Below are 13750 nucleotides of genomic sequence, written 5' to 3' on the forward strand. Positions count from 1 at the left end.
AAATTTAGATTATTTAGCTAAAATGATAAACGGGGGCGCTAACGAGAGGCGCAAATCAACCCAATTTCCCCCCCCCCCCCCCAAGAGTCTTAAAAGCTGGGCTTTCCTTAATCTCCGGCCACTTCTCTCGCTCTCTTAGGTAAAGCCTTTATTCACATGATTGGTGGAAGTTTGGAACTCTCTCCCGCACACCGCAATCGATGCTGGCTCAATTGTTACTTTTAAATCGGAGAATGATAGGAGGAATTAGTACAAGACTATGCGGGAAGGCATTCCTGGGAGGAGGGGAGCCGAGCATGGAGGCCAGAGGCCGGACCGGAAGCGGGAGAAGCAGGCCCGGGCCGTCGGACCGTGGAGCCGGCGACGGTGAGGAGGCGGCCGTGGCGACCGGAGGATGTGTTCGGCGAGTCGGGCGGAGGCAGCGCAGCGCATCGGGACGCAGCAGCAGCCACGACGACTCGCAGTCCGACTGGGAGGAGGGGAGCCGGGAATGGTGGCCAGAGGGCGAGCGGGAGAAGCAGGCCACCACACGTGGAGCCGAGCCGACAACAGTGAGGAGGAGGCCGTGGGGACGAGGAGGACGGAGCGGCTGAGGGACATCGTGCTCCCACTGCCACTGGATGCCAAAGAATTGACTTTCTGAACACGGCACTGTAAAAATAGCTGACGTGTCCCGACGGGGAGTAAGCATTCCATTGTACTAGTACATATGGCAAATAAAATTGAATTGAATTGAATTGGATTTTTGTTAACCGAAGGTATTAAGGGATATGGGGCAAAGGCGGGTTATATGGAGTGAGGTCGCAGATCAGCCATGATCTCATCGAATGGCGGAACAGGCTCGAGGGGGCTGAATGGCCTCCTCCTGCTCCCATGTTCCTATAGATGGCTGGTACAGAAGGTGGAGGTGGGGGTGGAATGAAGGCACTGGTATTGGGGCAGAGCACAGGGAGCTTTTACCCTGATTCTGCTCTATGGTATACCCAAGCTGACAGTAACATGATACTAACGATTAAGGGCATTCCCCAGGATTGACGTCCCCCACCTTGACAGAAACTGAGAGGTTTGGGAAGACAGGGGGTGGCGGGAGGGAATGAGGGGGGGGGGGAGTGCATTTGTTGGATATTTATGTCTGTTGGTCCACTTTGAACACTTCGACGGGTGAGACAACCAGAGACAAAGTCGCCCGAGTAAGCGCCTCAGCATCCCTGCACTCCTGATGACATTATCCCTTGGGCTGTGTTGGTGAAGCTGAGTCAAGCTGTCGCAGTAATTCTAGAAACCATTGCTGCGCTCCCCGCCACTCCGAAAGGTTGTCTGATTACTCTTCCGTGAAGCGCCTTTGGGACATTTTCTACATCGAAGGCGCTAGAGAAAGGCAAGTTGTTGCTTTTTCACTAGCTGGACTGGGCCCCCCGCCCCTCCACCCCAGTCCCCCCCCCCCCGCCTAATGCATTCGGATCCAATTAAGCATTGAACTCAGGAGTCTCGGCATTCTCCCCTGTAGGTGTCGGCTCTAGTGATTCCGCATGTGCTGTGTGACCTCCAGTGCCCCTCTACGTGGAGTGAGCCTGAGCAGTGAGTGTCGGCATGCTAGTTTAGACAGCATTTAGATGAGCACTTGAAACGCCATAGCATATAAGGCTACGGACCAAGTGCTGGAAAACGGGATTAGAATAGACAGGGCTTGATGGCTGGTGCGGACACGATGGGCCGAAGGGCCTCTTTCTGTGCTGTATAACTCTATGGCTCTAAGACTCTAGTTGTGCATGCTAGCATGCTGCACAAGATAAGAGCTCACAGGGTTGGGGGTAATATATTAGACTGGATAGAGGATTGGCTAACTAACAGAAAACAGAGAGTCGGGATAAATGGGTCATTTTCAGGTTGGTGAACGGTAACTGGTGGGGTGCCACAGGGATCAGTGCTGGGGCCTCAACTATTTACAATCTATATTAATGACTTGGATGAAGGGACCGAGTGTAATGTAACCAAATTTGCTGATGTTACAAAGATAGGTGGGAAAGTAAGTTGTGAGGAGGACACAGACTCTGCAAAGGGATATAAATAGGTTAAGTGAAACATAGAAACATAGAAGATAGGAGCAGGAGTAGGCCATTCGGCCCTTCGAGCCTGCTCCGCCATTCAACAAGATCATGGCTGATCATCCAAACCCTAGCACCCGGTCCCTACACCGACAGCCATCCCACCCAAGCCCTATCCCCGTAACCCCACGTATTTAATCCCCCCTAACACTAAGGGTCAATTTTTATCATGGCCAATCAACCTAACCCGCACATCTTTGGACTGTGGGAGGAAACCGGAGCACCCGGAGGAAACCTATGCAAACACGGGGAGAATGTGCAAACTCCACACAGACAGTCACCCAAGGCCGGATTTGAACCCGGGTCCCTGGCGCTGTGAGGCAACAGTGCTAACCACTATGCCACCAGTGGGCAAAAATTTGGCAGATGGAGTATAATGTGGGAAAATGTGAGGTTATTCACTTTGGTAGGAAGAATAAAAAAGCAAAATATTATTTAAATGGAGAGAGACTACAGAACGCGGCGGTACAGAGGGATCTGGGGGTCCTCGTACATGAAACACACAAAGTTAGCATGCAGGTACAGCAAGTAATTAGGAAGGCAAATGGAATGTTGGCCTTTATTGCAAGGGGGATGGAGTATAAAAGTAGGGAAGTCCTGCTACAACTGTACAGGGCCTTAGTGAGACCACACCTGGAGTACTGCGTACAGTTTTGGTCTCCTTATTTAAGGAGGGATATACTTGCATTGGAGGCAGTTCAGAGAAGGTTCACGAGGTTGATTCCTGAGATGAAAGGGTTGTCTTATGAGGAAAGGTTGGGCCTATACTCATTGGAGTTTAGAAGAACGAGAGGTGATCTTATTGAAACATATAAGATACTGAGGGGGCTCGACAGGGTGGATGCAGAGAGGATGTTTCCCCTCGTGGGGGAATCTAGAACGAGGGGGCACAGTTTCAGGATAAAGGGTCGCCCATTTAAGACGGCGATGAGGAGGAATTTCTTCTCTCAGAGGGTCGTGAATCTGTGGAATTCTCTGCCCCAGAGAGCTGTGGAGGCGGAGTCACTGAATATATTCAAGGTGGAGATAGACAGATTTTTGAAAAACAGAGGAGTCGAGGGTTATGGGGAGCGGGCAGGAAAGTACAGTTGAGGCTAAGATCAGATCAGCTATGATCTTACTGAATGGCGGAGCAGACTTGAGGGGCTGAATGGCTGACTCCTGCTCCTATTTCTTATGTTCTTATGTAGCCGACTGTGCAATCCTGTGCTCACCTGATGTCCACGGCTGCACTTGCCTACAGCGGTCGCTGGGTAGCAATCAGGAGGAGGAGTGTTGGTTGATTTTTTTCCCTTCTTCGCCCAAGTTGCTCGAGGCCTATTGTAGCATCACTGCTGAACCAGCACAGACCAGGGATGGAAGCTGGGAGCTCGCTTTCCTAGGTGGCCCAGTTACACACCACATGGTAGATTGACCCACTCAACCATCCACTGCCACGGGGAGTGGTTGAGGCGACGAGCGTAGACACATTTAAAGGAGAAGCTAGATAAACACATGAGGGCGGAGGGAATAGAAGGGCATGGTGATAGGGTGAGGTGAAGAGGGGCGGGAGGAGGCTCGTGTGGAGCATAAACACCGGCACGGAGCAGTTAAAAAAAAAAATGTATTCATGCATTCACGAAATGTGGGCGTCGCTGGCAAGGCCGGCACTTATTGCCCAGCCTTAATTGCCCTCGAGAGGGTGATGGTGAGCCGCCTTCTCGAAACGCTGCAGTCCGTGTGCTGAAGGATTGTACTTTTTTGATAAAACTGAGTGGCTTGCTCGGCTGTTTCAGAGTCAACCATACTGCTGTGGGTCTGGAGTCACATACCGGCCAGACCGGGTGAGGACGGCAGATTTCCTTCACCTAAAGGACATGAGTGAACCAGATAGGTTTTTAACGACATTCCCGACAGTGTTATAGCACGATAGCAAAATACTGCGGACGCTGGAAATCCGAAATAACAACAGAAAATGCTGGAAAAACTCAGCAGGCCAGGCAAACGCAGATTGGGTGACCGCTTTGCGGAACACCTCCGTTCAGTCCGTAAGGGGGACCCCGAGCGTCCCGGTCGCCTGTCATTTTAATTCACCGCTCCATTCCCACTCGGACCTCACCGTCCGCGGCCTCTTGCATTGTTCCACGGAAGCTCACCGTAAACTCGAGGAACAGCACCTCATCTTCCGATTAGGCACTTTACAGCCTTCCGGACTCAATATCGAGTTCAACAATTTCAGATCATAACCTCGGCCCCTATTACATTTTTACTTATATTTTTTATCCACACCTTTGTTTTGGTTTTTCCCTTCCTCCCTTTCCTTTTTTTTCTCTCTCCCACATGGCAGCTGTCTCCCATTCTGCCAGAACATTTCACACCTAATCTAGAGCCGTCTTTTGTCTCCATTAGTCCTATCACCATCTCGTCTCGTTTTGAATACCTCTTAATGTCTCTTCACTTCTCTTTTGTTCTCTCCCAGCCTGGCCTCTTAATCTATTTCATTCCCTGTGCTTCTTTAGTCTTGATAAAGGGTTTTGACCCGAAACGTCGACTCTAATTTCTCTCCACGGATGTTGCCTGGCCTGCTGAGTTTTTCCAGCATTTTCTGTTGTTATTTCCGATAGTGTTATGTTCACCATTGCTGATACTGGCTTTTTTTTTTAAATTCCAGACTTATAAAATTAACTGAATTCAGGGTCTCAGACTGCCGTGGTGGGAATTGAACTCTCGTCCAATGTTCCTGTCAAGCTGCGCTGCAGCGCTCCGGCGGTCCCGCGCAGCCGACTCACCGGCTTTTAAATGGCAAGTCCGCCCGTGCGTGGAAATCTGAGTGGGCTGCATGGCCCGTTACAGGGGCCCGGGCACCCAAAAACATATTAGAAGGAACACTGCTCACATCTCTGGATTACTAGTCCAGCAACATAACCAACATGCTACCCTGTCCGATTGGTCCAAATGGTCCGTTTCTGTGCTTGTACGTTCTACGTAACCTTTTTTGGCCAATCTGAAAATAAATCTCAACCTTTTAGGAAATCTGGTCGCCATATTATAAAACGGATATAGAGGCACTGGAGAGGGTGCAGAGAAGGATGGTACCAGAAATCGTGTCGCCTTTGGATCTTCTGCCAATCACCTTGAATCTGTGGTTCTCGACCCTTCCGCCAATGGGAACGGTTTCTCTCTATCTCTACTCTGTCCCGACCCCTGATGATTGTGTTCTCCCGGGTGTCCTGGGGCCAATATTTATCCCTCAACCAACATCACTAAAACAGATGATCTGGTCATTATCACGTTGCTGTTTGTGGGGAGCTTGCTGTGCGTAAATTGGCTGCCGCGTTTCCTACATTACAACAATGACTACACTTCGAAAAGTAATTAATTGGCTGTGAGGCGCTTTGGGACGTCCTGAAGCCGTGAAAGACGCCATATAAATGCTTGTTCTTAACTTCGCTATAGGTTCTAGTGGCCAGCATTGCTGGACCAAGAAGAGAAAAATCACATTCCTTCAGAGTAAATAAGCGTCCTTTACACAACATAAATAAAATTCACCTGACCCCGGTACAACACAAGTAGACACTTTGCAAAGTGTTGCAGTACCACTGGGAGTCAGAGGATGGCGCCCGTGTGCTGGTGTAATAGCGCCGCCGGTACGCCCAGAGGCGCACAGCGGTACTGCAACCCGAATTTTACAGGCAGAACTTCAAGGGGAAGCTGAAACTTCAAGGGGAAGTAGTCAGAGAGTTGTAGAGAACAACAATTGCGGGTTGTAAACTGGGTATTGAGAACTGTAGCTGCACCTTCTAAGCAGGAAGCGGTGAAGAGACTGGCCTCATTTTCATTGCCGTAGCTTTGAGGGAATAGTGATACCCAGTCCATGTGGCCCAGTGGACACCGTTGGCGTAGGATGGATGCGCCCCTTTTAAGTAGAGGCCGTTGAGGTTCGCTGTGTGACACGACTTGTACCAGAAAGCCCCCGCGTTGCTCTGTGCACAGTTTATGGGACCTTGATTTCTGTCGAACGTGCTGAACTTGAGTCCATTATGATAGGCGAGTGAGTCTCCTGCAACAGATCACAATCATGCAGGCCAGTTAACCACAAACGAAAGAGCAACCAAAGCACCTCACTTTAACCCAGATACAATTTTTATTCACTCCCCCTCCCCCCCACCGCCCTCCAGCCATTTGCCCAAGTTGCCAGTCTTCAAGATTGCAGCCTGGATGATGTCAACCAGCTATTCAACACGATCTCCATATCCTTTGATTCCCCTTAAGAGTGCAAAAATCTATCAATCTCAGCCTTGAATATACTCAACAACTGAGCCCCCACAGCCCTCTGGGGTAGAGAATTCCAAAGATTCACCACCCTCAGAGTGAAGAAATTCCTCCTCATCTCTGCTCTAACCTTCTCTGCTCTAAGGAGAACAATCCCAGCTTCTCCAGTCTCTCCACATCACTGAAGTCCCTCATCCCTGGTCCCATTCTGGTCAATCTCCCCTTAACCTTCTCTGCTCTAAGGAGAACAATCCCAGCTTCTCCAGTCTCTCCACATAACTGAAATCCCTCATCCCTGGTACCATTCTGGTCAATCTCCTCTTGACCTATCCTCACTCCATACCCAAGAGGTTGCACCTTTCAGCTGAGGTCACTGGACAGCAGTCAGGTGTCCTCGGCCGAGTCCTCCCCTCATTAATGCAACAAATGGCAAAATTTGGATTTCTGCTGACTAGTTTTGGAGGAGCAGATTTTCACAGCGTCCATCGCCAATGGGTGGACTATCGGGTTCGGACTCGGGGAGGTGGTCGCCCTAGTGGTCAAGGGGTTAGCCAAGGGGTGCTGAGGCCAATTGCACTGGCCTGTAAATATCAGCTAACTCAACACCGATCAGGGATGCTCCACGCCATGTGATTGTTTAATAAGAAAAAGACTGGCATTTATATAGCGCCTTTCACCACCTCAGGATGTCCTAATCCACATTCCACCCCGTAAATTTGAGGTAACATAGAAACATAGAAGATAGGAGCAGGAGTAGGCCATTCGGCCCCTCGAGCCTGCTCCGCCATTCAATGAGATCATGGCTGATCATCCAAATTCAGTACCCGGTCCCTGCTTTCTCCCCATATCCCTTGATCCCTTTAGCCTTAAGAAATATATCCAACTCCTTCTTGAATATATTTAATGAATTGGCCTCTACTGCCTTCTTTGGCAGAGAATTCCACAGGTTCACCACTCTCTGGGTGAAGAAATTCCTCCTCATCTCTGTCCTAAATGGCTTACCCCTTATCCTTATACTGTGACCCCTGGTTCTGGACTCCCCCGCCATCGGGAACATCCTTCCTGCATCTAGTCTGTCCAGTCCTGTTAGAATTTTATAAGTTTCAATGAGATCCCCTCTCATTCTTCTAAACTCCAGCGAGTACAAGCCCAATCGACCCAATCTCTCCTCATACGTCATTCCTGCCATCCCAGGTATCAGTCTGGTGAATCTTCGCTGCACTCCCTCCATGGCAAGAACATCCTTCCTCAGATAAGGTAATTCAAAACTTGGCTGCCCGTGTCCTAACTCGCACCAAGTCCCGTTCGCCCATCACCCCTGTGCTCACATTGGCTCCCGGTTAAGCCGCGTCTCGATTTCAAAATTCTCATCCTTGTTTTCAAATCCCTCCATGGCTTCACCCCTCCCCCTAGCTCTGTAATCTCCTCCAGCCCCACAACACCCACCCCCCCCGCGCCATCCCCCCCCCCGAGATATCTGCGCTCCTCTAATTCTGGCCTCTTGAGCATCCCTGATTATGATCGCTCAACCATTGGTGGCCGTGCCTTCTGTTGCCTGGGCCCTAAGCTCTGGAATTCCCTGCCTAAACCTCTCCGCCTCGCTATCTCTCTCTCCTCCTTTAAGACGCTCCTTAAAACCCACCTCTTTGACCAAGCTTTTGGTCGCCTGCCCTAATTTACCCTAATGTGGCTCGGTGTCAAATTTGTTGTCTTACAATCCTCCTGTGAAGCGCCTTGGACGTTTTACTACATTAAAGGCGCTATATAAATACAACTTGCTGTTGTTGTTGTTGTAAAGCATTTTACAGCCAATGAAGTACTTTTTGAAGTGTAGCAAGCTCCCACAAACAGCCATGTGATAGATTGAGTAGATTGGGTCTCTATTCTCTGGAGTTTAAAGGAACGAGAGGTGATCTCATTGAAACATATAAGATTCTGAGAGGGATTGACAGGATAGATACAGAGAGATTTTATTCCCCTGGCTGGAGAGTCTAGAACTAGGGGTCACAGTCTCAGGATAAGGGGTCGGCCATTTAGGACTGAGATGAGGAGGAATTTCTTCACTCAGAGGGTTGTGAATCTTTGGAATTCTCTACCCCAGAGGGCTATGGAGGCTCAGTCGTTGAGCACATATACCAGAAACGCTGTTTACGGAGGTCACGGACCATCATCAAAGACCCTACCCACCCCAGCCACAGTCTGTTCACCCTCCTGCCATCTGGGAGACGCTACAGATGCATTCGCACCCGTACGACCAGATTTAGGAACAGCTTCTTTCCCAGGGCTGTCATCCTACTGAACTCCACAAATAAACTCTAAAGCCTGCACATCTGCCAATGCACTTTATTATGGTTATGTTTATGTTAATGTATTACAAGCCAAATGTATGTTGAATGCTTAAATGTCTTAATCTAAATGTACACTCTCGGGAGCCGCAAGCCTACATTTCGTTGTACTGCACTTGTGCACTAACAATGACAATAAAGTTGATTATGATTATTATTATATTCACGGCTGAGATCGATAGATTTTTGGATTCTAGGGGAATCGAGGGATATGGGGATCGGGCGGGAAAGTGGAGTTGAGGTCGAAGATCAGCCATGATCTCATTAAATGGCGGAGCAGGCTCGAGGGGCCGAATGGCCGACTCCTGCTCCTAATTCTTATGTTCTTAATGACCAGATCATCTGTTTTAATGATGGTTGAGGGATTAATGGTGGCCAGGACAGCAAGGAGAACTCCTCTGTTCTTCAAAATAGTGGCCGTGGGATCTTTTACGTCCACCTGAGAGGGCAGACGGGGGGGTGCCTCGGTTCAACGTCTCGTCCGAAATACGGCACCTCCGAGTGTCGGCCTAGAGTTTGTGCTCAAGTCTCTGGAGTGGGATTTCGAACCCACAACCTTCTGGCTCAGAGGCGAGAGAGTGCTACCCGGTGAGCCACGGCTGACACCCAAGCGAGGGGTGAACAGGGTCGGTCTCTGGGAGAACAAATACCTGCTCCTCCATCAATGAAACCCAGCACATGGAGACTGTAGCCGTTTTCCTCTGCATCAATGGCGTTGAGTGACAGAGCAAACTCCTTGTACTTTGCGTACACAGTCTTGTTCTCAAAATCTTCCAAGTCGATTCGCAGCTCATATTTCCTCCTGGCTGTTAGCGAGTGTATGTTCTTCAGACCTGCAGGGAATATACACTCAGATTTATAAAAGGCAGAATTGTTGCTATATATGGCTGAGAGAGCAGGGCTCTGCATCATCTCTGTCACCAGCACGACCATGTGACGCTTGCTCGTCGGATGTCTTTTTTGGCACAGAATGGTGTCCAGTGCAAATTTCTAAGAGCCAGTGGCAACGTCAGCGGGGAAAACAACGCCCGTGAAGAAGACCAGGAGCTCCTGTGATGTTAGTCTCCACCTGCTACAGTGCTCGGAACACAGGAACAGGAGGAGGCCATTCAGCCCCTCGAGCCTGTTACACAGGAACAGGAGGAGGCCATTCAGCCCCTCGATCCTGTTACACAGGAACAGGAGGAGGCCATTCAGCCCCTCGAGCCTGTTACAAAGGAACAGGAGGAGGCCATTCAGCTCCTCGAGCCTGTTACACAGGAACAGGAGGAGGCCATTCAGCCCCTCGAATCTGTTACACAGGAACAGGAGGAGGCCATTCAGCCCCTCGAGTCTGTTACACAGGAACAGGAGGAGGCCATTCAGCCCCTCGAGCCTGTTACACAGGAACAGGAGGAGGCCATTCAACCCCTCGAATCTGTTACACAGGAACAGGAGGAGGCCATTCAGCCCCTTGAGCCTGTTACACAGGAACAGGAGGAGGCCATTCAGCCCCTCGAATCTGTACACAGGAACAGGAGGAGGCCATTCAGCCCCTCGAGTCTGTTACACAGGAACAGAAGGAGGCCATTCAGCCCCTCGAGCCTGTTACACAGGAACAGGAGGAGGCCATTCAGCCCCTCGAGCCTGTTACACAGGAACAGGAGGAGGCCATTCAGCCCCTCGAGCCTGTTACACAGGAACAGGAGGAGGCCATTCAGCCCCTCGAGTCTGTTACACAGGAACAGGAGGAGGCCATTCAGCCCCTCGAGTCTGTTACACAGGAACAGGAGGAGGCCATTCAGCCCCTCAAGTCTGTTACACAGGAACAGGAGGAGGCCATTCAGCCCCTCGAGCCTGTTACACAGGAACAGGAGGAGGCCATTCAGCCCCTCGAGTCTGTTACACAGGAACAGGAGGAGGCCATTCAGCCCCTCGAGTCTGTTACACAGGAACAGGAGGAGGCCATTCAGCCCCTCAAGTCTGTTACACAGGAACAGGAGGAGGCCATTCAGCCCCTCGAGCCTGTTACACAGGAACAGGAGGAGGCCATTCAGCCCCTCGAATCTGTACACAGGAACAGGAGGAGGCCATTCAGCCCCTCGAGTCTGTTACACAGGAACAGAAGGAGGCCATTCAGCCCCTCGAGTCTGTTACACTGGAACAGGAGGAGACCATTCAGCCCCTCGAGCCTGTTACACAGGAACAGGAGGAGGCCATTCAGCCCCTCGAGTCTGTTACACAGGAACAGCAGGAGGCCATTCAGCCCCTCGAGCCTGTTACACAAGAACAGGAGGAGGCCATTCAGCCCCTCGAATCTGTTACACAGGAACAGGAGGAGGTCATTCAGCCCCTCGAGTCTGTTACACAGGAACAGGAGGAGGCCATTCAGCCCCTCGAGTCTGTTACACAGGAACAGAAGGAGGCCATTCAGCCCCTCGAGTCTGTTACACAGGAACAGGAGGAGGCCATTCAGCCCCTCGAGTCTGTTACACAGGAACAGGAGGAGGCCATTCAGCCCCTCGAGTCTGTTCTACCATTCAATCAGATCATGGTTGATCTGCGACCTAACTCCATCTACCCGCCTTTGCTCCAGATCCCTGAATACCTTTGGTTAACAAAGAGCTATCAATCTCAGATTTAAAATTAACAATTGATCCAGCATCACTTGCCGTTTGCGGTACAGAGTTCCCAACTTCTACCACCCTTTGTGTGTAGAAGTGTTTCCTAATTTCACTCCTGAAAGGTCTGGCTCTAATTCTTAGACTAGACTCAACCAACCAGCGGAAATAGTTTCTCTCTATCTACCCTATCAGTTCCCCTTAATATCTTGAAAACTTCGATCAATTAACCCCTTAATCTGCTAAATTCCAGGGAATACAACCCCAGTTTGTGTAATCTCTCCTCGTAACTTAGTAAACCAACGCTGCACTCCCTCCAAGGCCAATTGTTTTCCCCCACAAGTGACTCGGTATTTGTTGCTTGCTTCCTGGTCTTGGGATGTGGGCGTCGCTGGCAAAGCCGGCATTTATTGCCCATCCCTAATTGCCAATGAGAAGGAGGTGGTGAGCCGCCTTCGTGAACTGCTGCAGTCCATGAGTTGACGTCTTTGTAGCGGTTTGTTACAACTGAGTGTCTTGCTGATCCATTTCAGGGGGGCAGTTAAGAGTCAACCACATTGCTGTGGGTCTGGAGTCACATACCGGCCAGACCGGGTAAGGGCGGCAGATTTCCTTCCCTAAAGGACATTAGTGAACCAGATGGGTTTTTAACGACAGTCCGATTTCATGGTCACCATTACTGATACTAGCTTTTTATTCCAGATTTATTTAATTAACTGAATTTAAATTCCCCAGCTGCTGTGGTGGGATTTGAACTCACGTCTCTGGAACGTCTGGATTACTAGCCCAGTAACATAACCACTATGCTTCAGTACCCTACAGTTTATTTACATAAGAACATAAGAAACAGGAGCAGGATTCGGCCATTCGGCCCCTCGAGCCTGCTCCGCCATTCAATAAGATCATGGCTGATCTGATCTTGGCCTCAACTCCACTCTCCCGCCCGCTCCCCATAACCCTCGACTCCCTTGTCGTTCAAAAATCTGTCTCATCTCCACCTTGAATATATTCAATGACTCCGCCTCCACAGCTCTCTGGGGTAGAGAATTCCAAAGATTCACGACCCTCTGAGAGAAGAAATTCCTCCTCATCTCCGTCTTAAATGGACGACCCCTTATTCTGAAACTAGGCTGATCTTCTGCCTCAACTCCATTCACCAGCCCCCTAGTTCTAGATTCCCCCACGAGGGGAAACATCCTCTCAGCATCTACCCTGTCGAGCCCCCTCAGAATCTTATATGTTTCAATAAGATCCCCTCTCATTCTTCTAAACTCCAGTGAGTATAGGCCCAACCTGCTCAACCTTTCCTCATAAGACAACCCCTTCATCCCAGGAATCAACCTCGTGAACCTTCTCTGAACTGCCTCCAATGTAAGTATATCCCTCCTTAAATAAGGAGACCAAAACTGTACGCAGTTTTAAGTTGTGCCTGCTGAAAAACTGCTAAAAAGAGTCAGGGAGAAGCAAAATGTCCTCATATGGGTTAAATGGGCTACAGTGTTACTGATTGGCTGATGGTTGTGTCATGGTCATGTGGATATGTAAAGACCTGTCTTAAGGGGGAGGACAGAACCGGAGAGAAGAACAGACAGTTTTAACATAAAAACACAAGAAATAGGAGCAGGAGTCGGCCATTCGGCCCCTCGAGCTTGCTCCGCCATTCAATGAGATTATGGCTGATCTTCTGCCTCAACTCCATTCACCGGCCCTATCGCCGTATCCCTTGATGCCCTCACTAGTCAGAAATCTATCGACTTCTGTTTTGAATATACCCAATGACTGAGCCTCCACAGCCCTCTGGGGTAGAGAATTCCAAAGATTCACCACCTTCTGAGTGAAGAAATGTCTTCTCATCTCAGTCCTGAATGGCCTACCCTTTATCCTGAGGCTGTGGCCCCTGGTTCTAGGCTCCCCAGCCAAGGGAAACATTCTCCCAGCATCCACCCTATCAAGCCCTGTAATAATTTTGTATGCTTCATTGAGATCCCCTCTCATTCTTCTGAATTCAAGAGAATACAGGCCTAGTTTACTCAATCTCTTCTCATACGACAGTCCCGCCATCCCAGGAATAAATCTCATGAACCTTCGTTGCACTCCCTCTATGGCAAATATATCCTTCCTTAGGTAAGGAGACCAAAATTGTACACAGTACTCCAGGTATGGTCTCACCAAGGCCCTATATAATTGGAGTAAGACTTCTTTACTCCTGTACTCAAATCCTCTTGTAATGAAGGCCAGCATACCATTTGCCTTCCTAATGGCTTGCTGCATCTGCACATTCACTTTCAGTGACTCATGTACAAGGACACCAAGGTCCCTTTGAGCATTTGCATTCCACAATCTTTCACGATTTAGGAAATACTCTGCCTTTCTGTTTTTTCTACCAAAGTGGATAACTTCACATTTATCCACATTATGTTCCATCTGCCATGTTCTCGCCCACTCACTG

General features: G+C 49.7%; 1 protein-coding gene across 1 annotated transcript in view; it reads right to left on the reverse strand.

Moving 5' to 3' along the window:
- Positions 1–4945: 4945 nt before the first annotated feature.
- Positions 4946–13750, reverse strand: part of LOC147097710 (microfibril-associated glycoprotein 4-like) — a 57877-nt gene continuing 49072 nt past the window's right edge. Inside the window, exons 5-6 of the mRNA XM_085971740.1 lie at positions 9352–9534; positions 4946–6144 (exon numbers count right to left, since the gene is read on the reverse strand). Coding sequence (XP_085827866.1) covers positions 5885–6144; positions 9352–9534 — 443 coding nt within the window. The 3' untranslated portion in view covers positions 4946–5884. The remainder of the gene's footprint in view (positions 6145–9351; positions 9535–13750) is intronic.

Source organism: Somniosus microcephalus, chromosome 31 (genome assembly GCF_052327205.1).
Source record: "Somniosus microcephalus isolate GS21.2 chromosome 31, FLI_Smic_1.0, whole genome shotgun sequence".
NCBI lineage: Eukaryota > Metazoa > Chordata > Chondrichthyes > Squaliformes > Somniosidae > Somniosus > Somniosus microcephalus.